This window comes from Pseudopodoces humilis, chromosome 17 (genome assembly GCF_049639895.1).
Source record: "Pseudopodoces humilis isolate 2021_Gansu_Grassland_sample_001 chromosome 17, ASM4963989v1, whole genome shotgun sequence".
NCBI lineage: Eukaryota > Metazoa > Chordata > Aves > Passeriformes > Paridae > Pseudopodoces > Pseudopodoces humilis.
In genome coordinates this window covers 14,777,035-14,804,836 of record NC_142216.1, presented here as the reverse complement: position 1 = coordinate 14,804,836, position 27,802 = coordinate 14,777,035, and the positions used below count along the sequence as shown (strand labels likewise).

Sequence of the window (27,802 nt, the reverse complement as noted above, 5' to 3'; positions counted from 1 at the left end):
TTTTTTCAGATACAAAAATCCTTGGAAGAAGTAGCCAAAAAATGAACTATTGATACGATGGCAACATAATAATTTTTCATCTAAACTTGTACATTTTTTAGTTTCACTCAGTGATTCCTTATTTGAAGGGATACTGACTGTAATTCCATTGTTACTTCATTAGTTCTTCAATATGTACAGCTCTGACAATAACCTTTAATTGTACAAAGAAGGATATTTCAGGTCCTGAGATAAATCAAGGAAGTTTCTCTTAAGTAGATGTTTTCTTCTTTGAGGGGGCTTACCTGGGCTAGACTTGCACAGAAGAGTAACCCACACGTGTTCAGATAAGAAGACAATATTTTTATACATGTATAATGTGAGTAAATACATAAATATTTATGTGTGCTACTACAAGCAATTAGGGTCCATAGGCACTTCTATATAGCAGGCAGAGCATTTTCAACCCTCTGCTGTGCTTCCTTGTTTACTTATTTATATTCAGAGAAAGGAAGTGGTAAGGCTGACTAGCTGAAACTTTTCTGAGAAGAGACCATTTTGTACAAGAGGAAGCAGTGTCGCTCTGAAACGAACTCACAACATAATTTCAATTGACCAGAACAGTTCCTTGACAGAAGCAGCTGGAGGTTGGGCAAGGAATTCCTTGGAGAGAGGGAATCCATGGCAGAAAGGCTATGAGCACTCCCTGACTGCCTCGGGGAGAAAACCAACCATGGACCTGCGGAATGTCCCCTACCGCTCCGACGTGCTCACCTGGGACCCAGATGACTTGGCAGAATATTTCAGGACGGTGAGTTTGGCCATGTTTTGTCTTCTTCTGAAGGAGGAATGAACTGCTGTAACATTGGTTGGGCTGAATTCAGATATTTTATACTGGGCAAAGCTCGCTGCAGAACTAAAAGCAAAACCGCTGTCAAATGAGAAGCTGAGCTCAAGTGGTCAGCGAAAATGAATCTTGAAAGGGATTTTTGTATTGGGTATAGAGAAACTCATGGCTTAGAGAAAATAAACACATTACTACAGTACTGGTTGGTGTAACACACATTAACAGCTGTGGAAGGCACTCAGGTGTGAAGATTACAAATTTTCTGTTTCATCTTCAATGATTTTCAGAAGTGATGTTTTTTTTCCCAAATTGCTCAGTGTAACAAATGAGCCTCTGAATGTCTCTGTTAATCACATCCGTGGCTACACCTGTAAAACTTGCAACACCTTGGGATTAGTTTTGAAATAATGTGAAGTTTATTTTTTTCAATGGCTCCTATTACTCAGTCTTGTCTGGGGAGTTGAGGCCAGTTTGATGGTAGAATGCAGAACTACTTAATAAAGATGAGCAGATGAAACATAGAGGTTGTGTCTACCAAACCTCCAGAGAAGTGAAACTCCCATCTACTTACAAGCCCCTAATTTTAGGGTGCAGTAGTTAGTGGTACAGGAAAGTGAAACCAAAAACTGGAGATGGAACAGATGAGATCATTATCAACAGGTAACTTCAGACAAATACGAAAAACATTAGAGCAACAGTGCAGGGGGAAGTTGGACCACCATTTCCAAGAAATTAGGAAAGGAAAAACGGCTTTCTGAAAGATCTGATAATAATATTCTGAACTGTGGTAAGAGGATCAATTGTAAATTCTGCCATAACTGAATGCACATTTATCTGTAGTGCCTCCCTTCTAGTGATCAAGACACTCTCCAGAACAGAGATAATGGCATCCCACTCTTGGAGAGCTAAATTAGGGCAGAAGTTGTTTAAGTGATCTAAAAAATCTGGCTAAGACAAGAATGTCAGCCCAAGTCAGCCAGCTCTGGGCACCTGTCACAAGTGAGCAGATCTTATCCCCAGAGAAACTCAGAGAATGAATGAAGCAATGAAGAACCAAATTTTCAAATCATTTCCAATTATTTTTGTTTGTTTAGAAAAAGCAAAGATGTTCATATTTGGGCTATTCCATATTGGGATAATATTTTTAATAGATAAACAGCTTTTTTTAATCAATTACTTCAAGACTGAGGTTAGGTCTCAATCACAGTGATGTGTTGCTTCCCTCTGCATACAGACTTGTGCTGGTAACATCACGATAGCACTCACTGTATGAAAGAAATTATTTACAGGTTTAAGTTCTCAGTCTGCACAACAGTTTTAATCTGTATCCTAAAATATTTACCAGAGTTAGGTCTGTTTCATCATATGAATAACTGAAGGTGGCTCATAAAAATATCCGTTTTGCTGTTCCAGGATCCATTCTCACATTCACCAAGTTACAATGTTACACCTTAAAATGAAAATAGGGACAGAACTACAGGGGCACAAAGCTCCCTTGTAAGAGCTCCTCTGCTTTAGGGGAGCTATCCCAGGTTAATTTGTCTGCATAACTTTCACTGACTAAAGTTTCAGACAGAATAAGAGTCATTCTTTTGTCTCAAAGCCTCCAAAAGTCACTTTGTGTGCCTGATCTTTGGGTTCCTTCTGATTTGGACCTGATCAACTTGAAAGGGAAAAACGCCAGATCAAAAAATCTAAATGATGTTCTTACATTATGCTATTACTGTTCAAATTTAAAAAAGAAGAAAATAAAAAACTTAGTACAACTGTTGAAAATGTTTAAAAGCCATGTCTTGCTTTGTGGTCAAGCTGTACATGAGCAGCTTCTGAGGAGCATATCTTTGTCCTAAATGCTACTGGAAAACATAATACTGTGGGAAAGCTTTACAAACATTATAGATCATTTCCAGGATTAACAAGTGAGATTTCCATCCAGAAGTGAAAACTTTTGGATCACAACAATGAATTCTGTGTCTGGGATCAGTCAGCTTTAGTATTCCTGGATAACAGGGTTTTTGCTTTACTTCTGCAGCTGCTCATCCCAGTCAGTACCACAGTAATAAAATTTTTCAAATATTTCTTTGGGCCAAGCAACTGTGAGGTGGTTTGTAAATGTGAGGAATAATGTGTTCATAAGTGGATGAAAACCTTTAAGTCCACTGAAAAATGTTTGTCATAAAAATCTATGTTTATGGGACAAAATGAGCCATTTAGGCAGGCCATAGCATACAAAAAGGTATCTTGAAAGCACCTCCTCAAAGCCAGCCATATGTTTAAGTATCTTTATTAATTACTTTAATTAAGGGTGCAATAATCATCTTCTCATTGACAGCTAAAGTATAAAGACTGTGAGAAAGTCGTGAGGAAGCACAGCATAAATGGACAAAGATTTTTGGTAAGTGGAGTTGTAAAATTCATTCCTGTAAAATTCTAATCAAGAGATGTTTTTGACTTTTTGTTTTGAACTGGCAGATGAAGAGCTGCCTTCCAGGTGGTTACTGACGTATAAATATGGGAGGTAAATGCTTTTGCTAAAATCAGGCAGACAACTTGCTTTCCATATGGAATGCTGGGAGCCCAAGCATGTTGTTCAATATTAATATATTTTAAACTGGAAGTTCTAAGCCAATAATATTGTCTTGAATTAATATCTTCCTTTACAGGAAGTTCTTGTTTTCAAATATTAACAACAGAAACCCCACATTTATTAATTATCCTCTCATACTAAAGAAGACACAGCCCTGCTCAGAATGACTGGCCTTTCATTGGAATAACTCCTTCATTCCTCTATAGATAAAATTAGATTTCCTCTGTTGCAATACACAAAACCAATAAAATTTAAGAGCATCAAAACTAGTAAGCAAAGTCCTAGTGGCTTTAAATCAACATTGTTCCAGGATTGGCTTAATTTTAGAAAAAAGCTGATAGCTTCCACCAACATAGCAGCTGTTTCCAGGTCTTAAATACATGTTCATGAAGATGTGTAAGAGACTTTAGTATTACTTTTTACTTTGATTTTCAAATATTAGCTGTTCTATTTTCCCAGAAGCAGTAATTTTTGTCTTCTGTTTAATTAGTGATTGTGGGGAGATCTCTCCATACTTCTGAAGTTTTGTATTTTTCATTTATTTCTCCTAATATTCAGTTTTTTTGACATTTCATTGAAACAAAAAAAAATTCATTGAAACATAAAAATTTTCAAGCTGCTGTTGTAGGAAGAGGATTTGACCCCTCCCTCCTGCTGGAGGGTGCAGTCAGCATTATTCAGATGTGTCATGGGATTTATCCCACCAGCCCCCAAGAGATCCTCCTCAGCTCAAGCACTGAGGATCTGTGGCTGGAGTGGGAGCTCTGGCTCTGGAAGCATAATGACATTCTGGTAGTTTGTGAGGTGTAAATAGAAAGTGCAATAACTGTGTGATTTCTAAGTGATTTTTGTGTTTTTCTATTTTTTCTAGTGTTTCTGTAATTAGCTCAGAGTGCAGCAGCTCCTCAGAGGCATCCCAGCAGATTTGAAGGATGTTTTCTATTGAGCAAGCCAAGCAGCTGCTCACCTCTGCTCAGTATCTTTTTAAGCTTTTGAATTACTTGGCAATAATGAAATTTTTCATTTTATAATGAAAAAAAGGGAAAAGGTTCATTTGTTAAACAGAACCACAGAAGATGTCCAGTAAAATATTCCAGAGTACAAAGCAATCTGGAAAAAAAAATTGCTTCTCTCTATGAATGGTTTTCCTAAGAAACATCTTTTTACATTTTGTGAGTGACTGGAAAATGCCAAATTATATTTGACAGAAGCAGCTGCTCAGGCTGAGTGTTTGCTGGGTTTGTAGCTGTTGTCAGATCTACATGATAAATCTGGCTCTAAAATTAATCAGAATAACATCCTAATTTCAGAGTCACCTTTCTGTGTCTACTGGCTACCACAAGGAAAGTCCTATCGAGATGCAGTAGGAATAAAACCAAAGGAGTTTCATGTAACTTAGTCTAATAAAATTCTCCGTTATTTAAAACAGAAATGTAGCCCTTGTAAAAGAGTTTATACCTCTAATATTTGTCAGGTTTATCATCAGAACTGAACAGAACTCTGGAGAGAAGCTTAAAAAGCCTTTAGAAAAAATACAATTCTTCAGGAAGTACTGCAGGACATTTCCATAAAAGCAGTATGTTTTTCCTGTGTTTTACTCCTCCCAGAGGCAAAATAGTGTGGAAAAACACAGATATGATTTGTTCTGTCCTGAACATTGACACTGACAGCTTTGTGAACCAATGTGTAATTAGAAACCTATTAAAGTTACCACTAAAAGAGACAAAAAGAACCAGACTATCATCCCTGTTCCAAAGAGAATTTGTTCCATAGTTAATTTGTGATTAACTAAACAAAACACTAAACCAGTGAAATCCAAAATCTTCAGAATTCCTGAATCTGTCCTAACTTTGGATTTGCACATGCTGGAGGAAGAGAAGGGATGACTCTGCAGGAGCATCAGGAAAGGTTTCCAGACAGCCCAGGGGCTGTGTTATGGCTGAGGAGGGAATAAACATCCTTCCCCCATCCCAGTTTCTAGAAAGATCTTCTTAGGCTGCCAAGGCTGCTTTTAAGTCCAAGGGGTTTTCTAGCTATGTGTCCCCTAGAACATGGGATTTCTTGTTTTTCTTTCTGTTACAAATAAAGTTCTTAGAACAAAACTCCAGCCAAAGGTTCTGTATTTTAAAATCTACAGTTCCACTTTGAAATTTTGCAATCATGCACAATATTGCCTAATTTCACTGTGCAGACACGAAGGAATTCAATATACCTGGTTTCTGAAGTTATGTAAATACCACATTAATTCATGCCACATTTTTGAATATATGTGTATGACTTACTTGGATAAGTCACAGGGTGTTCCATGGACAATTTTATCACATATCCCATGTGTTTCCATTCCAGAACATGTCTGAAAATGATATCCAGAAATTTCCAAAGCTCAGAGTGCCGTAAGTAAAGTCAAACTATCTTAATCTTAAAACTTATTTTTGCTGTTTTGCAATGAAGTCTCATAGGAAATATCTGGCAACTGATTTGTGAATGATTGGCAAGAGATTTGTGTATTGGAGCATACTGAGAGAAAAAGAAGAATATTCCAAGATAAAATGAGTGTTGTCATGACTGCTCAAGCAAAATGATACAATACAAAAAGATTGTCTGGGGGATGTTCAAAAGAACTCCTGCACAAATTCTTTGACTGACAGCAGCTACACAAAGGTTAAACTTTCGTGCAAGTATTACCTTTGAAGCCTGACTTAACTGTTCACTGCTTAACTGTTGACTTTAACTAAAAGGAAAAAAGAAAAAAGTCAGTTATGTCCACAACAGGTGAGGATTTGAAATTATTTTCATATGCTTTTGCTTTAGGTGGGCATTCAAGAGAAATCAGTCTGGGCCATGTGATTCAATGTTCAATAGCTTTCCTCAGCTCCTGTGGATTAGGCCTTGAAAAAGTTTCCAGTTCATCTGAATAGCTTCCATAATTTCATAGAAGTTACTTAATGAAGAACAATAATCCCATTGAGTCAATACTGAGTAAGAAAAATTGGCTTCTTTTAGTATTTAATGGTGGAAAATGAAGGACTTAATTCTGAGTTCTCTGCTATATATTCAAGCTGGAGGTTAGAAGGTTTCTAACCATGAGACACATGGAGCTCTTCATGGTCTTCCAAACAAAGGAGGGAGAAAAAAAATGAATTCAAGCTGTTCCAGCATGGCTGTGTTGTTCATTTCCCAGCTCCAGACTCTCTCCTTTCACACATATCTTGATTTTGCTACACAAGATACAATTTGCTTTGCCTTTTCTGGTACATCAGAGCTTGTGGAAGGTGTTTTTGTGCTCATGGGTGAGCTGGTGGGAAGAGCTGAGCCCAGCAGGACCCTTGTTCAGATCATATATGAAGGACTGAATTTGAAAGCCCTGGATGTGACATATTTCTTAAAATCACATCTATATTTTCGTACAATAAATATCCTGACAATAGAGACTGTTGGTGTATAATATGTTAGTAAGGAGGTCCAGATATTATTTTAAAAAGATGCTCTGATGTCTCAGAATTTCTGAACTCACTTTCAATTAAAAGAAACATTTAACAATGTTGATGATAGACTAGACTGTGACAGACTCATCTTACCATACTGGAGAACTTGGAATTCTCTGGTAATTTGTCCCACCTTAGCAGTCCTTTGGCAGAATTACCTCTTGTTCTCATTGTCTGAGCTTTTAATTTTAAAAACTTCTGGTGATTCTGGTAATTTCCTTTCAAATTTGTGAGAGAAAAGTAGTCAGTGGATGGTCTGATAAACTCAGGCATATCAGAGATATTAATTCCATAGGTGAATCATTAAAATGAAATCTAACCATATGGACTTGCTCCTATTTCCTCATCAAACCTATTGATGCCTCAAAATTTGATTTTCACACCCTAGAAAAAGCAAACAGCCATTTTTAGACAGGTCTTTGGGTTCCTCACTTGTTACACGCCAGCAGAAACTGAACAGCCTTTTCACTCAGATCTTTTTGATTTCTCAGCAAGAAGAGAATTTGAAATCAAGAGCTTGAAAAGAAGAGTGAAGCTTGGTGCACAGCTTGAGGAACTGAATAAATAAGTAGATATTTAAATCTGAAGGAAAGCTCTGGAACTAAGGCCTCTGTTCTCAGACTTTTCCAAATTTACAAAAAAGCAAAATATTCAGTGGAATATGGTGATTATACATGCAGAAAGGTCCTCCATGTAATGCCATTGTTTAAAATAAGAGTTTAGAGCTTTAATAGGGAAGAGAACTGGTTCTCACTAAAAACAACCAACCAGCCAAAAAAAAATACCCAACAACAACAATAAACCAAAACTCCCCTTAACCCCAAACAACCCTCCTGGATAGAATTAATGGACAGAAGAATCTGCCATTTTTAAAAACATTAATTTCTTCAGAATCTCCACATCCTCATCAAAACACAAAGTGCTGGCTGGTGACTTCTGCTAGAACACATTCACTCACACTCTTCTTTTTTATCATAATGCAAACCCCAACTGGTTGTAGCAAGAGTTCTTCTGCAAGCTGAAAGAGGCATTAGCATATTTTAGTTACACTACCTTATACCTAATAGCAGTGCTAAAACTGAGCATATTCTGCAAAAACCTAATAACAGCTTTGGCCAGTGCTGAAATAAATAAAAGATAAATTGACAAGAGAGATTGTTCCTCAGTAAATTAGCTAGGAATATTCTAAATGTATTATTAGGAATATTCTGACCTACATGGAGCCAGCACCTGGAATCACACAAGGTTTGCAAAGCACAAAGCACAGCCTGGATCTGTACAGGTGTCCTGGCCTGGGTGTGTGGGTTTGTAAATGTGCATCTCTGTGCAAACCCACTGCTCTGGTTTTGAATAGAACTCTTGTCATTATTTGGGGATGATCCTGTGACTTTTCAAGAGTCAAAAGTAGGTCACAGTTATCATTACAAGGTATGACAGGTCATTTCCTGAATCTAATTATAAAACTCTACAACATTCTCTTATTACTAATGAACTATTATTTTGAAAACTAATCTCCACCAGCCCTGTTACAGGTGCATATCTTCATAAAATTTTTGCTGCTTTATAAAAAACAAAAAAAGCCCCCAGATTTAAGTGCTATTTTGAAAATTAAAATACTTCTTAAAATCTTTAGCACTTTCCACTGAAAGGGCTGAACTCTTTCTGGAAAACTTTGCTAAAAAAGTTGATATTAATACTACTATGTTTAGATACACACTTGAATCCTCACAAACAACACACTGTGTCCTGAAGGAGATACAATGGTGAGACTGGGAAGGGATTTGGTGTATTTTACACAGAGCAGACACTGACCATCAGTCGTAAGTGCTAAATGAAACTCACACCTAATCATGAGGGTGTTACTAACATTTTGATAAAAAATCTAATGAAGCAAGAGGCCAATTTGCAGCTTAAGGGAAAAAACCAGTTTTCCTATTGTTCATTAGCACTACTGCCAGTCAGAGAAGGTCATGAAGTTTAATACTTGGAGAGAACAAATTTGAGTCTTGCAAAATATTTTAAAGCACTTTCAACAAATAGAATGTGCCTTATTTACTGTGGTCAGAATTCATAAATAGAAAAAGCAAAGTTTTAATTAAAAATAATGCTAATGGTTGGTTGACACCTGATACATGATACCTGAACCATGGTACAAACACTGGAATTAGTCTGTCACTCCTATTTGCTATCTTGAGAGAAGAGTTCCAAGTTTTCAGGACACTGTTGATCCTTCTGGCTATTCCAGTGGCAGGTTCATGGCAAATCTGAGATTTGAAATTTCCAGCCTTGTGGAAAAATCTTAAGGTATATCCCACAGCACTCCAAAGCGTACCCCATGGCATTGGCAGAAATTTCCAGTAGCAGAAAGCTCATCACTGCACTCATGGCATCTGCCAGCTCAGTGTGACACAGCCAGAGCCTGCAAACATGGCACAGTCTGGAAGTCATTCTACTTTCAGAAGAGGAAAAATGCAAACATAAAAACTGAGAAATCTGCTCTTTCTTTGTTAAAAAGGTAATGGGCAGATGTCAGTGCACACATGCTCTCAGCTGGGGTCTAAAGGTTGTTGCAAGGTTTGGAACATAACTGGTATTCAGTCTGGTTTGAAGTCAATAAAACAACATTGCATCTGCCCAGCAGAATCTTCTCAAAGGCCAAACCAAAGACTTGGACCATCAGCTATGCTTTTGACAGTGCTCAGTAGGCACCTCTGCAGCCTCCTGGCCCTAGAGGAACTTCTATTCCACCTCTCACCCATCTTAAGCCCTTTGTCCCAATACATGTAGAGTGGATTCTACTCATGTCAACAGTATCTGCAGTTAAGTGAACAAAAGCCAGTTTTGGAGTCCTGCTTTGGGGGCTGGTTGTGTGGGTTTTTTAAAAATTTCAACTTCCTGCTAGTTTTAAGTTTAGCAACTGGTGGAGGAGGTAGAAAGAGAATGAGAAGTCTGAGTAACATTTTCTGCAAGTGCTGTTGCCTTATCCTCTCCTATCATCCACTCCCACAGCTCAGAGAGCAGTGTGGTTTTGTACTTCCTTCCTCACATGGTTACAGGCTCAGCTGCTCAGTTCTCTTCCCTGAGAACATTGCTTGTAATGCATGACCTTCCTAAAATTTACTTTTTTTCTAATAAAACCTCTGAGCTATTGGTTTGAAGCATTTCAAATAAAGTAGATTAGACACTGTATTTTAAGAATGATATGATTAATTTTTGGCAGCAAGATAATATGATCAACTTCTTCCTGTCAGTTTCTCCTCAAAACCTGTTGGTGTAAATCTTCATAGCAGCCAGCCCAGGTTTAGTCCAGAAAGCTTCCAAACACTCACGTCTCATTCACACCCAGGAAAGTCTGAACTCTAAGAATTATTAGCTCCAAAACCAGAGAACTTCATTTTACTTCTTTAGCTGAAAAAACACCAAGATATTCTGAAAGATCCTCTGCCTCTTCTACACCAGGGAATAAGCCACAGACAAATTCCATAATCCATTTTTCAACCAAAGCACTGATGTGTGCAGGGCACTGCTCACTCCAGGGCATTTCCTGATGTCTCACATGGAATTTATTATTCACACAGCAACTTCCTTATCCCCTGCAGCAAAAGGAAATGTCTTGCTCAGAACAGTGTTGGTTCCACGGAAAAGAAGAGCAAGAGTTCTCCTGTGCCTGTAATTTGGCGTTTCTCTTCCTTTATCCAACTTGCTTGGGTAACAATGTCAGATTTAGACAGCTGTAATCCTTCAGAAATTGTTAACACTTGTGCATGTGCTTATTTCAAAATGGGGCAAGCATGATAATATTGGCTTCAAACCAGAAAACTGTAAAATCCTGCCTTAAACAAGAAAATCTAAACAATATTCTTTCTCTGTATTTCTCCTTTCATACTTGGATCCTTGAGTGCATACCCTTAACTTCACACCACTCATCGTCATCCTTTTCAGGAAGCACTATTACCTTGATCCAAAATGACTTCATTTTCTTGGCTTGTTTTTCTTAGAGGGCTTGAAAACCTGTCTTCCTCCAGTCCCGGCTCAGAAGTGCAGTTAGACGTGAAAGATGCGCTAATTAGGTCATTAGGAAAAAAACAGGGGATTGTTATTGCTGAGTAGCAGTGAAACGCATGAAAGGAGAAGAAAAAGACAATAGGGTGATAATTGCCTACCCATAAACAAGTATTTAACAACATTGATATCAACTCTGATTGAGCCAGTCTAAGTTGTGTGGGGAAGAAGTTAACAATTAAGATTTTACAGAATTTAGAATCTGAGACAAACAGATATGTAAAGTTCCTGATGTTTTTCATAATACTTATATTTCCACAATTATTGTCTCTGATAGACCTAAACAATACAAGCTGCAAGTAAAATGGGATATTTTTAACTGGATGTATGTAAGCAATTTGCTTTGTTTGCCACAGGATTTTCTCTGTTGGATGTTCCTCAATAAGAAATAATGACAATTTGGAATCAGATCATGGCTCATCCTAAGCTTTCTTTGAAACAAAATAATCAAAGAGGCAAACTTCATTAGTAGCAGAACAGAATTCTGGTCTCTCAGTAGAATTAACCTTGTGAATCTCAGTACTGACTGTCCTTCACTAGGAAAGACCTCTCCAGGCATAAAATTACAACCTTTTGGTATTTCATGGCCAAAATATATTAAAACATAGAATTAGATCAGCCTTTCCCTCCTCTCTGCTGGAGGGATTCTGGAGGAGGGATGGCTTGGCTGCAGAGGAAGGAACACAAGAAGAATAAAGAAGATTCTCAGGGAACATTTAATCCCTGCTTTTGCAGCCATAAACTCTGTTTTTCTGAAGTATTATTTGCTTTTTCCATGCAAAATCATACAAATGCCATGGCCATTATTTGAAGCAGTGTGATGTCTATAACACCAAAGATCCCAAGGCTTGCTGGGTTTAATGTTTATTTTTAAACACATCCAACAACATGGGGTTTTGCCAAGGTAAAAACAGTCTAGCTTGTAGTTGGCTGTGCTGTAGCACAACTTAGCAATAAGTGGTTTTTATCACACTGTAAATAATAATAATGAGTTACCAGATTAAATTTAGCAAATACTGAGGAATAATGGTGAAGAAAATTATTTAGCTGCTGTGACAAGGTTGAAGGGATTTTTTTTTACAAACTATTTTTGTTCTTCTTTCCAATAGAATTGTAAGTAAATTAAGCCAAGAAATAAACAAAAATGAAGGGAGGCTCTCTTTCCTTCCAAAATGGTGAGTAAGATAACTCAAGTTTCTGTTCAAAGCTTTCAGATTGATCATTTCTGGACTGGTTTTCATTTGATCGACAATGCCTGGATCAGAAGTGCAGCCTGGAAATTCTGTAAAATAAAGCTCTGTTTCATTAATGACGTCTGATATCAAATATCAAATCCTGAGCCCATGAACACCCCAGATAATCCTGCCATGTCCAGAACCAAGTAACATTTGCACATTTCATGCAATTTATCACCTGAGCACATAGCCTTTAAGAAGGCCATGAAGCCTAAGCATATATTATTAATAAATCAGCATTAATGCATTCCACAGATCATTATACTCTTTCATTCTTAATATTTGTCACTGAAAATAATATTCACAATAGAAGAAGAGCAAAAATTACAAGAACATTCTATGAGAAAAGAACAATTTATGAACCTACCTGATGAAAACCAAGTCCAGTCTACAAACCATGGTTTTGCATCAGCTGATAACAGGATTTTACACTCTTCCAGTCACTAGAACCCAAAACTACAGTTGAAAACCATAAAAACCTTATTTAACTTTACATTTATGAACTTGACTTTGAAGTTTCTCTTTTCAGGACTGGTAAATGTATTTTCTGAGCCCCTTGCTTCAAACCACTTGATTTCTCTGACTTCAATTCTCCTTGAAACAAAGTTTTTATTAGGATCCTCTATCTAAACATCAACTAATATTTTTTTGGCATTTTGGGCAGAGTGAAACTTATCTGTGTAAACTTCATTCTACTGTAACAGTTAACTATCGCCTTTATTTGCAATAGAAGCATCAAACATTTAATGGAAAGAATTTCTTTTTTGTATCTTTGTTGCAGGGTCCAAACACAAAAATCTCCAGAAAACACAGGTAAGTGTATACTGGCAGATCCTAGCAACAAAAATGCTTAAAAATATTAAAATATTAAATTAATACTTGCAGAGTCAACAGAGGGGAGCAGGATTAGGAACCAAAAATCCAAAACAATAAATGAAAATATGGGAGTATAAAGAAAAAAGAAAAGTGTAGATGCAGGATGGAATAAGAAGAAAAAGGGAAATAGTAACAAAGAGAATAATAAGAAAAAATGTTTTTAAAGAGAAAAGATGGTGAAGGAAGGCAAGAGTTGAGACTTATACCTGAGAATCATCAAAATGTCTTTCTTTAACCCAATAAATTGTATCACTGCTTATATATTTCTCTTCCAACATCTCCACCCCTTGCCCTTCCTCCCAGCAGCACGGAATTAGAGAGGGAAGCTGAAATTAAAAAAAAAAACAACAACAAACCCTTCTTTTATGAAAGCTAAAAAAGTCTTAAACAAGGAGATAAGAAGCCCGGGCTCGTTCTGAAAGCATTTTGTTTCAAATGATATAATTTAAATTGGAAGTGGGACAAACTCGAAGTGCCAGCACCCAGATCATGTCACAGCAGGGCAGCCTTATCTTAGTTTTGAATCAGGATGTTATTCGCGGTGCCATCCGTGACTCTGAAAGAACAGCTCGTTCCTGTGGCACAGTTCTGAGGTTCAGAATTCACCTGGGATTTGCTGGGTTGTTTCTGACAAGTTATTACGTCTTTGACAAAGAAATGTATGGTTGTGCTTCTTTCCCCAGGGTACGCTCAGGATGACGGTGGCTGGTCCTCGTTTGTGAGTATTTGGGTTAAGAAAACCCCCTGGCTCAGGAGGGGCTGTCCCTTCCTGCACTGGCTGCTTGGGGAGGCTGGGGGAGGAAAAGCAGGAGTGGCTGGATACAGATTTCCTCACAGAGAAAAGGTTCTCCCCCAGAAATACAGAATTGCCTTCCTATTCCACTGGCTCGAGCAGAAGCTCCCAGCCTCTGAGCAGGTCCCCAAGGAACCACAGCTGAGTTTTACATACCTGTCTCAAGCTCTTAAATGAGGTGTTAGTAGATGCAAAGTTGTTGTGTTATTCAATGGCAAATTCTTGCCATTTAGAACCAATTTATTGAACAGTAATTTTTTTTTCCAAGCTATTTAGACTGCAGAAGTTCCTTCTGCCTTTTGGCATAGGAAATACCTTGCCAAGGTCATTTGGTGAAACACACCCACCTGAGCTGCTGATGCACAGCCTGCCTGTATGAAGATCTCCAAAGCTGACCAGTGCTAATGGCTTTTCTTCAAAAATAAAAGGGAGAGGCGTTTTTAGAAGACACTTGTTACTAAACTCACAGGAGATTTGCTGCTGTTCTGGGAGCACAAAAGTAACCACTTACAGAGCACCTGGGCTCTATGCCAGTGCAGAGGACTGTGGAAATTCCAGCTGTGGTACCAGTGACAAATGGAGTGTTCTTTTTCTCTCAAGCCTCGGCAGATTGCACAGAAGTGCAGTGACCGTATTGACACTGTCACCTTGTGAGGTCCTGCAAACGAGGCTGGTTTGAGTCAGGAGCATGCCAAGAGTCAAATCAAAGACCTCAGTTTTTATGAATGATTTTTCAAAAGTTGGGTTGCATGCTGTAGAAAGCAGGAAATTAATAAAAGAATTAATATCAGCAGCATCAACTGCTGCTCCATTGTGTTCCTAGGAACACTGGCTTGTTTGCTGGTGCCTTGTCTGTTCCCTAAAACACTTCACACATTTCAGTAAACTTGCACTTTATCTTGACCTCCCACTGTACTCACTGTCATCAAAGGATATTTGTTTTGTTTCTTAAGCTCTTGAGTGCTCCATGCATTAGTGGAATGTTGCCCCCTTTCCCTCTATTATTTCAAAAAATTTTTTTCCCCTCAAACTGTTTGTAAAAACTTGGTATTTTCCAGAGTGAAAAATCCCACTGTGAAAGGCCCCAAGGAAACTGCTCTGAAGGGTTTAGTGTTCTCTGCCAACATCCACTTTTTATGCTTGTTTGCCAGGATGATGATGATGATGATGATGACTACGAAAGCCCTGACGAAGACCAAGAAAAGGAAGATGAGGCTGACTATGAATCACCAACAGAGGAGCCTGAGGAAGCAGGACATGACAGTGATGGTTATGAGCCACCTCCAACCAATAATGATGAAGCACATCACAATGTCATATTTCCTGTCAAGTCACTTCCAAGCAGCACAGATTATATAGGTAATTACTAAAAATTAAGTGCTATAAATGATTTACAAATTAGATTTTTTCCCATGTTATCAGCCACATTTTAGGTGGGTGATAATGGAATAGAGACTTTTCCTTGAAGGTAGCAGTGTAGTTCATGAGCAAGATTTAGTGACACAAATTCTGTGAGCTTGTGACTTTTAAAGTTACATTTTCTACTTTGGACAAGCTCTGTTGGAATAAAGATTAGTTTTGTGTGATGTGTGCAGTATTTGGCCTTTGATTTGAACCTGTATGAAGTTACACACATATACATGCTTCAGTAGCTTTAGCAGTGCAGCCTTGGACAGAGCAGGTTGCCACAACAATGGCGAAACAACTACTGAGACTTGGGAAAAGAACAATCAGCTGTCCCTGCCTGTTGTTTTTGTTTTATGTCTGATTCCTCAGCAGCCTGGAGGTGTGGAGTCCATTCAGGAGCACAAAGCTGCCATTCAGATTGGCTGGTGTTTCGCACTCAAGGCTGCAGGAATAAAATAAATCCTGTGGCCAAGAGCCTGGCAGGGGAGTCATCCCACAGAGACACACCAGCCTGGAACTCCCAACACTGATCCTAAAACAACTGCCAGTCAAATCCTACTGCAATGTCTCTATGATTTATTAATTTCAGTAGTCAGGTTCTTGTAAGGGCTCTTTGTCATAAAGATCTAATGAGTATTAGATAATCAAACTCTGCGTAGTTTCTTAGTTTGGGATTTTTGTTCTCTTTAGACAGACCTTCAACAACCAGATCACCACATCAGCCTCCAGTACCTCCCCAGCGACCTGGCCCAGCCTCATTTGGGGGAAGAAGTGTTACTGTATGCTCCTTTCTTAATATCTCACCTATTTTCTATCCCAGGACCTTCTTAGGAGTCCAAGTGTAGGACCATTTTCACTCACCTAGTGAATGAAGAGAAAGCCATCAAAACAGATTTGAACTCTGTTACAAGGTGGCCATTGTTCAAGGAACACTTACATTTCATGGGAGAAATATATTTAATTATTTCATATTACTTCATTGATTCTTACACTGGAAATATGCACCTACTTGTGAATGCCTCTCCCACACAAATGATAGATTTGTAAGAGATGCCTCTGTTTTGAAGAAAAGGTTATATTTTTCCAAGCTATACTTCTAGCAGTTGCCCAATTGAATTAGGACCACATAAAAGTGTAAGAGACTGTATAATCAGAACAATGATGGCCAGTATTTGATTACTTTCTTTTTCCTGCTGTGCCTACTTCAAAACGGAAAGCTCTTGTGCTGTTGACAGCTGACACTATAGGTTCAGTGTTTGCAAGAACAGATATACACTAAACCTACCAATGTATACACAAGTAGAGGTCCAGGATGTGCTGCAGGGACTTTTGGTCTGATGCAGTGTCACAGAGATCCAACAGCGTTGTTGAAGCTCCTGTTCCTTTCCTTGGACAATCCACACCCCCTTCCTCAGGAGACATCCCACTGAGTGTTGGGAGGAAGCAGATGGAGGCAGTTCTGCACCCAACAAAACCCAGTGAGTGTAGGTCAAGCCTCAGGAGGGTCCTGGCTCCTTCCTGCCACGAGCAGAGACCTGCTCCTTGTGCTGTACCACACAAGAGAGGCAGATGTATGCGGTAGGGTTAATACACTCAAAAGGAGAAAGGCAAAGACACATTTTAACCACTTGTTAAATACTTGTTTTAGCTGCCAGCTTTCCCTCCTCCACCAAGCAACAACGACTTGAGTAGAGACAGAAACATGAAGCCTTTGAAACGTGAGTACAGCTGGTGTTCTCTCTGTAAAGTTTTCCCAAGACTGCACTTCACTTTTCCCTCTTTTCCCTCAGTTCCACTCTCTTCTGCTACTCCTACAGGAGAATGAATTGTTATTTTACAAAGTAACACCAGTTCTAATCTATGCAAAATAAATATATATTGCTCTATACCAGCAAATGATCTTACACAGTTGTTATGTTTAGCCCCAGCTCCTTCTATAGACAGAAGCACAAAACCCTCTCTGGATCGTTTTGCTCCCCCATATGAAAGAGAAAGCCCAGGATCAGGTCAGTATTTGCTTGCATTAATATCACTGGGGTTGCTTTAATTACTGAAAATCATCAGTTTGTATATAATTAATGGAAAAGAACAAGGCTCAACCAGATGTAATCAAAGTCATCTGTTTATGAATAAATGGTGTGAGCACAACTTACAAAGTGGGAGAGAAATTTCATCTAAAAACAACCCTGAATCAGACAGATGAACAGAAAGACATTATGAAAACCCTGAGTAATAAAGGTTTGATGTCCACTTAATTGATTGAACATGGAAATATTTAATAGGTTAAAGGAGGAAATCACCTTTGCATACAAAGGTAGTGAAACTCTGTATACACTGCTGTAGGTAATGTGGCAAGAGACTTAAAAGAAGGATGAGAACTAATAGAACCCAGAAAAAATGGCATTTCCTTCAGACCTGAAAACCACATTACACAAAGCATCTACAGATATGACTCTACAATTTTATTATCTAAACTCTTATCTGTTATATAATAGCAAAAAAAGTATCCAGTAGTTCAAAGCTGAACCTTAGATAATGTGATTGTGACACATGCCATGCTGAAATTGTTCAAATTTCCCTTTAATAAAAGAGATTGCAATTTTACCACCACTTGCAAAACCAAGATATTTTTCTGGCTTTCATCTCAGGATATGAGTTCTTCAGCCTGCAAGATTGACTTTGAATTTTATGCAAAACTCATTTATTTCATAGGAAGTTTAATTAATTAACTTCCATTTTTTTTCTAAATGTAAGCTTTTACTGTTTTCAGGGAAGAAGCCAGGCATTCCTGAAAAGGTAATATTTTTTTTTGGTGATTATTGATAATTTTTGCCTATTTTGATACACTTATACATTCTCTTAACTACTCCTTGTTGTTTTACAGCCTCTGGTTTCACAGCTCAGGTAAGAGTTTGTCCTCTGCAAACGATCCTCTCATTGCCAGTATTCCCCAGTTATTTCTTAATAAGCAGCTTTTTGCCTTTATTTCATCTCTCTCCTGCTTTAGATCCCTGGGAGAACAATTAGCAATGATGCCAAAACCTCCTGTCCCACCAAGTGACAGATATGAAAGAGGCAATCCACCTCCTCTAAGGAAGCAAAGCCCTGGAAAGTAAGTGCTCATTTAATTGAGATTCAATAAGGAGAAATGAAATTTAACAAAAATATCTGACTTACTGATAGTTGTACTTGTTAATGGTCTGATTTACTGGTACTGCACCACAGCAGGGTCTGTGGATATCAAAGTTTTGGTTTATTAATATGCACAGGATGTGCTTGAAGCTGCAAAAAGGTGTGAATGCAGAAAATCTCTCTAGTCATATGTGAAAGAGCCATTACATGGGGCACAACTCACTTCCAAGTCACACAAGGATATGCATGATCCATATTTTTTCCACCAGAGCAAGTTCTTGTTCTAGGGAACATTCTTACATGAGTTCTATTGCTGTTGTTTAAGGGTGTTAGAAAAGGAAACCTTTATTTTCATCCCATTGATTTTATTAGCCTGCAAAACTCCTTCTTAACAGCCAGCAGGGTTTTCCTGCATTCCCCATTATTCCCCAGCATTTTCTAGAAAACCTGGGGGCTGAATACTGACTGAACTTAAAACAAGAGAAGAAATAATTGAGATCTGCTAATCAGCCAGGATAATTTATCAGAGAAACAAAGCCTGATATCCTTATGATGTGCTCCAGCAGTGCTGTCAAATATTATAAATGAGTCCAAGACTTGAACACTGGTGTTTCATCATTGTACAAAACTTGTTTCAAGCTCTAATCTTACAATCATCAGACATTTTCCTTATTGATAAAATCAAGATGGGCTAAGGACTACAATAATGCCTTAGATTATGGCTGAAAATTAGAATCTTAAATGTTTTTATGAGGAAAAAATGTTTCTGCATCCATTGGTCTTTAAAATTTACTATAAATTCATGTTCTACTTGAAAATATGGCCTAATGCACACAAAGTAAATGAGTATTATTCCACCTATGATGAGTGTTTTGTTTTCATTTCAGACAGATTTGGCCACCACACAAGAAAAATGAAGTAAGTATAGTCTCAAAGCATATATCTAGAAGTATAGGGGTTACAGTAAAATTAAGTACCTGTATAAACTAATAATGCTGGAAAAGGTAAACTTGTCTCTTTCATAAATTATAAGGAATACTCGTGGATCTTTCCATAGCACATGGGGTGTTTTTAAACAGTTCTTCTGTGTCAAGCTCAGTTTGTTCCCTGAGAACTTTATCTTGGATAACAGGAATAAAGCCAGAATTTCTTCTATGACACAGAGAGAAGTGGTTTTGCTTAAAGAAGATTTAGGCTTCTGGGGATTTTTTCAGCTTAAGCTGACCTAAAAGTTTCACTTTCAGATAACTCTGAAAGTCTACACTTACTTGAAGAAATAAAGAAAGTTTATATCTCCTGAGAGTTTATGACTGTTTTAGGTCAATACACACTACGGGACATCCATCACACATTTTGCTTGTAAATAATAGCTGCACTTTAATGTGAAAACTTTAGAAATATTTGGTGTTGCATGAAGACAAAACAAAACTTTAGAGGGAAGTGACAGTGTAGGTATTAGGAGTCCCTGTATAATCAAAATTCACCAATGTTCAGATTTTGTTTTGTAAAACATCCCTAAGAACTGTGCTATAATACATTGCTAATGGTTTGTTTTTTTTTTTTTGGCTCCCCAGGAAGAAGAAGACAGTAAGTATTTCTACAGTGATTTTTCAAACTTAAAATCTTTCTTCGTCTTAATTCTAAAAAAAAGGAAAGTAAAATAGGGAATTATTTCAGAGTTGTTTCCTTAGAGCCATTTCTAAAGTCAGGTGGTACCCTGATAGGCTGTAGAATTCATATAAAGTGCCTCATGCAGATTTATATATCAAAGCCACAAACCCCAGGAAATCAATAGCTAATAGCTTCCTCCAGTCAGCCAGCAGGATTTCTTATTTTGAAATACATTACAGTAGAGAGATTTGTGTTCTGCACACTGCATCAAACAGCTGGAAACAGAAACCTGATGTCTCCCAGTCCTCAGCAAACCCTGCTGGCAGCAGGCTCTGTGCTATGTTAGTCACTTTTATGAACAAAAGCAGAACTTCTTCCATGTACCAACAGTGTCTCTAAATTACTGCAGAATGCTGATTTCTGAAATTAAGTTGGTAAAGTGACTCTATAACAGAAGCAGGACATTTGGCCAAGTCTCTATGAATTATCACTGCCCCTAAGCCTCCATAAAGAAAAAGATTATTTAAGGTATGCAGAGCACAAATCTGTTCTACTCTTACTGCTAGTTCAGGTCTGAGGACACCGCAGAAAGAAAATGTTTTATTTCATGCTAGGAGAAATCTCAGAATGATGTTCAAAAAGGTGATATCAAATCTGCTATTTAGAAGCAATGTGACAGAAAACATGTACCACCTTCAGCTCTGCTGCAGTTCACATACCTGAATTGTGGCTTATCCAAAACAGAAGTCAGAAAATGTAAATATTGCTCAATCCAGTTCCAGTTTATTTTTAATTTTAATATCTAGTTTTAAGTTCTGAGCTGACCATATGAGTTTCTAATCTGTAACTAACACATCAAGGACATTTTACTGCATTATATTTATCTAATGAAACAGCAGTAAGGTGACAGAATTTCTTCATTCTACTTAATTTAAGAATATCTCATGTAGGATTTAAGTTTCCTTCTCTTCCTCTCCACAGCTGCCCTCCAAAGACCAGTGCCACAGCTGTCTTTGCACCCATACAGCTTCAATGCATTCCCACCCAAATCTGTCAAGCCTCCACCTAAGCCAGGATCCAACAGCATTCCTGCTGCAGAAAGGTTTGTTTCACCATTATTGCTCATTCCTTTTGAACATCAGTCTCTGGGTAGTTCAGTACTAAGACTGTGCCCTTGCGTCTACAAAATGCTAATTAGTGATGTTCCTACTATCCAGGAGAATCCTTTATAGAATTTAAGCTCTGTATCAGTGGAGTAGAGAGTGTACATTAGACAAGAAAAAAACCATGAATCTCTCTGTTTTATGGCAAGGAAGTTTTTAAAACTGATGGAGTGGCTACCTAGGACAGAGGTTAGACAAACTTAAGATAATAAAAGCAGGTATTTATTGAAGGCCTTCAATAGATGCACCTTGGGCAGTCAGAAGCCTCAGGGGGGACACACCCAAGATGGATGATGGTCTCCAGTTTTTCATACAATTAAAAGTTTGGTCCATTTACATATCAGGGGTTAATCCTCCAGTTACAGCTTCCAGGTAATGAAGTAATTTACTCCAAGTTTCACCCCTCCAATTCACTGTTTACATCTCTCAGGGCCTGAGGCAGTGAGGTGTCCTTGAGTTTCAGGCCCAGAGAGGAATTGTTTTGTCTCAGTAACATGTGAGAGCAGCAGCTGACAGCCTATGGAGTTTTAGAGTTATACACTAAAGCAGGACAGGATCTGAGAAATATAAAAGCTAAAATCCTAAGGCATCAAGACCCTACACAGTACAAGGCTTCCATTTTTGAGACACCTCTCCCATTGCTTGCAGGATCCATAAGAATGACCAGTTGTTTTGGGAAGGGACCATCTCCTACTAGGCAGGATTCAGGACAAAGGAGCCCTGCACACTCTAAGAGCTTAAGTGTTAGAGATGTAACTCCTCACACTTCTAAAAACTAAAAAAAACCCATAACCCTGGTTGTCTGGAATTGAATCTGAAAGAATTTTACCTCCCATTTACTAAACTTTACTCTAACGGTTGATAATTCCTATTTAAAATTGTGAGCCTTGCTGTAATTTTTTCCCAGCTTCAACTTAAAAATATTTGATTGTTATGCCTTCATTTGATAGACAGGAAAGTCCCTAATTAAATTTTGATTTCTGATGTACCATGCAACAGACCTGAACTTTGATGACTTAGAGCTGGCTCCTTGAGTCCATGTCTGATGCACATTTTCTAATCTCTATATTTTTTAATGGCTCTTTGATGAATTCCTCACATTTACCATCATTCTCTGGAGTTGCTGACACCCAAGCAAAACGAATATTGCAGTAGCAATAGCAAGGTCATATGCAAATTGAACTATTCCTATGATGAACACTTCTGCTTATATTCAAAGAGCATTGCCAAATTTGCTGTAGCAGAGGCCCCCGGTTTGACTGATTCTCTCCCATAAATCAAGTCATGATAGGGTGTTTTTGCTGTGCAAACAAAATTAGCATATTTATCTCAGAGTCTTTTCAACAGCTCATTTAAGCAGAAGAGAAATATGAACAGTAAAGGAAAGGAGTGCAGGCCATTTATTCTCAATTAGGTGAAGAAACAAAAAATAATAACAGAAATTGAAGCGTGTGACTCCATTTTGAGCAGTTTTGGATGTGGGTTGAGGTTGGCAGAGATCTCTGGATGTCTTCTGGTCCAACCCCCTTCCCAAGCAAGGTCACCTTGAACAGCCTGCCTGGTACTATGTCCAGGTGGCATTTGAATGTCTCCAAGGAAAGAGAGAGATTCCACAGCATTCTTGGCAACTTGCTCCAGTGCTTGTTTGCCCTCACATTAAAAAATGTTTCCTGATGTTCCAAGGGAAACTCTGGTCTTGTCACTGGGCACCAGTGAAAAGAGCCTGGCTCTTCCTTCAGATATTTCTGTGCTTCCTGAGCCTTCTCAGCTTCCAGCTCCCTCAGCCTTTCCTCATGTGGGAGATGCCCCAGTCCCTGATGTTGCTGGTTCTTCCCAGCTTGCAACATAAATGTGATGCTACATTTTTATCAACAATGTTAGAGAAGTCGCAAGAAAAATAACTCTGTTAAGTGGAACCCTGCAGCGAGAAAGCTCTGGTGAGCCCTGTGCTTCCTGCTCTGGGGGAAGGATGGAGTCATTCCCTGTGAAAACTCCACTGAGAAGCTGAAGTACTTCTCTCCATTGATCCTGGTACAGAAACCTCGGTGGCCTTTACTGATTACCTTATACCCAGGTACTGAGCTCCAGGTAAACTTAAAGGTGGATCCACTTACACAAAAAGAAGGAAAGAAAAACAAAAAGAAGAACAGAGAAGGCTCTCCTCACCCTGAACAGGTCTCAAGGGGCTCTCACATTCTGTAAAACAGGCACAAAGTCCAGATCAGGTGATCAGAACACAGACATGTTGTAGAGAAATGTTCTGTTTATACTGACTACTCTTTTTTTTTAAACAGTGCTAGAAACCTGTCTTCAACTGGCTCTCTACCACCACGCTTCCATCCAGGTTTGTATCCTGCATTCTTATACTTTTTTTCTTCTTTAAGTGAATGAAAGTGGAAAGATAGTTTCAATGAAGTCAATAATTTTTTTGGTTTTTTTAAATGGATATTTCTTCTTGGACTGTGAACAGAAAACTATCAAGTTCTTGAAAGGCATCTTGTGTACCTTACTTAGTCTGAATTAAAGATTTTAAGCCTTTTTTTTCCCCCATGAAGTTTAGGCTTCTTGCCTAGTTAAATCAGTGTCAAAACTTCATAAAACCATCCTTTTCTGTACAGTACTGAGAGCTGAGCTATGCAAATCACTGTGGTATGCTAATACTCCCCAAAAAGATTAGCAAATGCTTTTCATGTGAAATATGCTCCATATTTATCTTTTAAGAAAAAAAAAATAAAGAAAACTTAGACATCGATTGCCTTACAAGTAATTTTTTGCACATGGTAACACGTGTCAATATCCTACAGTGACATTTTTTACTTTCTTATTGCTGAGAAGGCAAGGATTGCAAAGAGACAATATTACTTCTGTCTCTAAAGAAGATGCCCTCAAGCGAGTAACTGTGGTACAGAAACTGATGTCACCCCTATTTCAAGTTCATCTGTTCTACTGAAAATCTGAACCACAAGAGCTCAGTTAAAGTCCCTGTGCACCAAGGATGGAATTATGTAAAGAACCTGGTTCTCATAGAGAAACCTAAAGCAGATTTCAAATAATTTCTAGATGTCTCAGTACCAGGGTGATACAAATACTCCATGCTTCATAAAATCAAGATCCTACACCCTGGGCGCACAGATGAAATTATTTTCCTCGTTTTAACAGTTTTTCTACTTTTGTATCTCTGAAGGCAGCAACAGCAGATCTCCTTCAAGAGGCCCAGCTGACATGAGACCTCCATTGCCAGCTCCTAGCAGACAGACTGTTCACCAGACAAACACACAGGAACATGAGGTACAAAATATGAACCATAAGTGTAAAGACAGCCAGTTTTCTGGCTTTGAGAGAGAACGTCTTTCAAAGTTGTTCTTCTAGTCAGTAGTCACTGTCAGGACATACTGAGTGCTTTCAGTTTCCTTTTCTGTGTCAAACTGTAGTGTCTTATTTTGTCCTCACCAAGAAAAACAGTAACAGCTGAACCCCAGCAGAACAAAATAAGAAAAATACTTATTTGCTGGATTACTTGTTTTGCACAACTGCCTTCAAGCAGCATCAGATTTTCAGTTTTCCATCCACAAAACTTTAATGAGTAAAAGACTCAGTCTTATAAGTGCATTTTTGCTTCACATTTCCTTAAATAAAACAAGTTTAGAGCAAACCACTCATGGTGATAGCACTGCTGGGCAACCATAAATAATACATTCACAGGAAGTCTGCATTATAGTCTCAGATGATAGTCAAGGATAGTTAAGGCACCTTTGTGCCTAGTGTCCAGGTAGATAAAAAAGAACATACCACTTATACCAAACATCTTTTACTGAAGGTCTTTGGAAATACCTATTTTCTTAGCTCACCTGCAAGGGCATTATAGGTAGATCTGTAATATTTTCACATTTATCAAAGTGAGCAGGTAATTTAAAACAACTTAGCAGCACTTTCCATACCATAATAGCAGTGTGATCTGTGACACACATACCCTCAGAGATTCTTCACACAGACCCACATATCCCTCACACTGAAATCTCTCTCTCTTCTTTGCATGTTGCCTGTCACATATAGGTAAAACCTTACAAAAGAAATGCCTTGTAAAATCATGGTTCAGGCCTTGTTATTTTGGCTAAGTATAACTAGCAGCTAGCTTGATAAGTTCCCATCTTGAAAATGAAAAGTTTGTTAACATAAAAAGCTATTCTTGGGCAGAAAAACAAGTGCACCTGTAATAACGAGGGATCTGTTCCATGAGAATCAGTAGAAAAAGTATGTAAATATTGTTAGAAACAAAAGTTTTGATTGATGTGTACACTCACCATTACCAACCAGTGAGTTCCTAACCAACTGGAATGAAACATGGTGCCTTCTGATAACCATATAAATATGAGCTGTGTGCAATAAAGATGGGGCTATGATGGAAGAAGAAACAGGTGTCATTGTCTGTCTCTACTGTGATAGTTGCCATTCCCTGGCAGTTGACTTTGTCCTTGTCCTGTTCCCCAGCCCCAGGGCTCTCTGAAGGATGAGTGGTACGTGGCTTTTGTCAGCCGGCCCGAGGCAGAGACAGCGCTCCGCAGGATAAACAAGGTACCTGCACAGGGCTGGGAATCCCACCCTTTTCTAGGCCATAGAGACCAGCAAAATTAAGTACAGGTACAAACAAGGCTTATCTGCACATGTGGAAATAAATTAAAATCATGAAGATAAACAGAATTATTGCTGTGGGAGTTGTGGTTACCCTGTGCTGTCTCACTACACTTGCCATGAGCTGAAGATGGCATGTGCACCACTCCAGTGGCTTGTGCTAAAGTCCAGCTTATGAGGTCCCATTCAGTGCCTTTAAGAAAGGGATTCTAATGGAGGGCTTGTCAAAGTAGACCTGAAATTAAGAAAAGCAGAGAGAGTGGTACAGTATCACTGCCTTTATCTAAATTACACAGACAATGTCATTATTTTAAGCCGTCTATAAATACATCACGTAGGAAACATGATTGGCACTTAGTGGAAATGAACTTCTCTTCTGATTAAAGTGATGTGAGGTTTGGTCTTTGATATTTTACTTCCTTCTTTAATGGAATCTCTCCCTCATACAACAGCATCCCTACCTTCCCTTAGAATCTGCTTTTGTAACAGAGTGGAAAGTTTGAAGTAGCAAACTGAAAGACAACACATTTGTCAAAAGACCTAAATGCTTTAGTAGTGCAGTTTCTCTTATCAGAAAGGAAAAAGATTTCAGAAAGAAAACACACTTAGAAGCATGAGTGCTCTAGTGAAAGTTGTTACACTGATCAAACCCAGAGATGCTATCTGTCATCTTTAATTTTTTCATGTTTCAGGATGGAACATTCTTGGTGAGAGACAGCTCACGAAAAACTGTCACTCACCCATATGTACTGATGGTGCTGTACAGAGATAAAGTGTACAACATCCAGATCCGGTACCAGCAGCAGGACCACTTATATTTATTAGGAACCAGCTTAAAAGGAAAAGAGGTATTATGTGTTTTTCACACTACATCTCTTCATTGTAAGGCATCCCTGCCTCATTCCTCAGTGCCAGGTGATTGTTCTCCTGGGGTGGAATTCTGCTTGTTGTCTCAGAGTTATTCACAGGAGAATATTGTTATTGGTGGAAGGAGAATCAGGTTATGCAGTTTGCACTCAGGGAATGAAGGGGTGGCCTTAGAACACGGCCATTAGAAATCCATGTGCGCGGTTCGGGGATGTTTGTTTACCACTGAGATACCAGAGAAGGGAAATGCAGAGCTGACAGCTAATCCAAACCTGCCACTTTCCAGCTTTGCTCCCAGACTGGTGGCTCAGCTCCAGCTTGCAGGACTGGGTGGATTTGCTGGCACCAGACTGATCAGCACATTCCTGGCAATTCTGATCCAGACAGAACCCCTGAACTGATCAGCCACCTCTGAACTCTCAAGTACAGTTACCACATCAAGCACAGTGACAACAGCACATATTAAACAGATGAAGACTACAGAAATTAATTATACAACATTGCAGCAGCTTGTACACAGAATTACTGAGCTACAGATCATGGCAGGAATGAGAATGGTTGATCTGGACCTTATTTATTTTTTTATAATATTGATAAATAATTAGAATTAAAAAAAAAACCCCTTTTGTTTCTACTGGTTACTAATAATTCTGACATTTTGGCCTTAGCCTTCTCATTTTTTCCATCCCACAGGAATTTTCTTCTGTAGCAGATATCATTGACCACTTCCAAAGAACACCTCTTCTTCTGATTGATGGAAAAGACAGAGGCTCAAGAAACCAGTGCATGTTAAAATATGCGGCAGGACATGTTTAAATGAAATTTTAGAGAAGATCACATATGGTACTGAACCCTACTGAAGTTTATAAACTTCAAGATATTTCCCTTTTCAGCAAACTAAAATCATGAAGTCATTAAAATTCATGGTTTCAAAGAAAAAGGACTATGTTATTTTTAAATTATGCCTTAAATAGAGTGTTCTAGAAATATAATTTTCCTACAAAGTGTTTATTACTGTCCATTAATCATACAGCACATGAGAATTTTTTATCTTCCAAGATATGTATATCCTCTTGAAATTATTTCCACACCAAATTTGATGAACCATAAATAAATATCAGTACAAGTC

General features: G+C 38.3%; 1 protein-coding gene across 1 annotated transcript; it reads left to right on the top strand.

The window, feature by feature from the left end:
• Window positions 1-540: 540 nt before the first annotated feature.
• On the top strand, window positions 541-27,802 carry LCP2 (lymphocyte cytosolic protein 2). The gene is made up of 21 exons (XM_088063783.1): window positions 541-790; window positions 3,159-3,221; window positions 5,760-5,806; window positions 12,070-12,135; window positions 12,977-13,008; window positions 13,755-13,789; window positions 15,016-15,223; window positions 15,962-16,050; window positions 16,920-16,989; window positions 17,194-17,277; window positions 18,042-18,067; window positions 18,156-18,175; window positions 18,279-18,383; window positions 19,291-19,321; window positions 19,978-19,990; window positions 20,996-21,116; window positions 23,472-23,521; window positions 24,362-24,465; window positions 25,666-25,749; window positions 26,499-26,654; window positions 27,367-27,802. The coding sequence occupies exons 1-21, from the start codon at window positions 713-715 to the stop codon at window positions 27,487-27,489; spliced, it is 1,605 nt and encodes a 534-aa protein (XP_087919909.1). The 5' UTR covers window positions 541-712; the 3' UTR covers window positions 27,490-27,802.

What these genes read in the sequence shown, in the direction of transcription:
- LCP2 (XM_088063783.1), top strand. Translation starts at nt 713, where the DNA reads ATGGACCTGCGGAATGTCCCCTACCGCTCCGACGTGCTCACCTGGGAC. An exon ending in AAGAGAAAGCCCAGGATCAG is followed by an intron (nt 17,278 to 18,041) that starts GTCAGTATTTGC and finishes TACTGTTTTCAG; the next exon opens with GGAAGAAGCCAGGCATTCCT. An exon ending in CCTCTGGTTTCACAGCTCAG is followed by an intron (nt 18,176 to 18,278) that starts GTAAGAGTTTGT and finishes CTCCTGCTTTAG; the next exon opens with ATCCCTGGGAGAACAATTAG.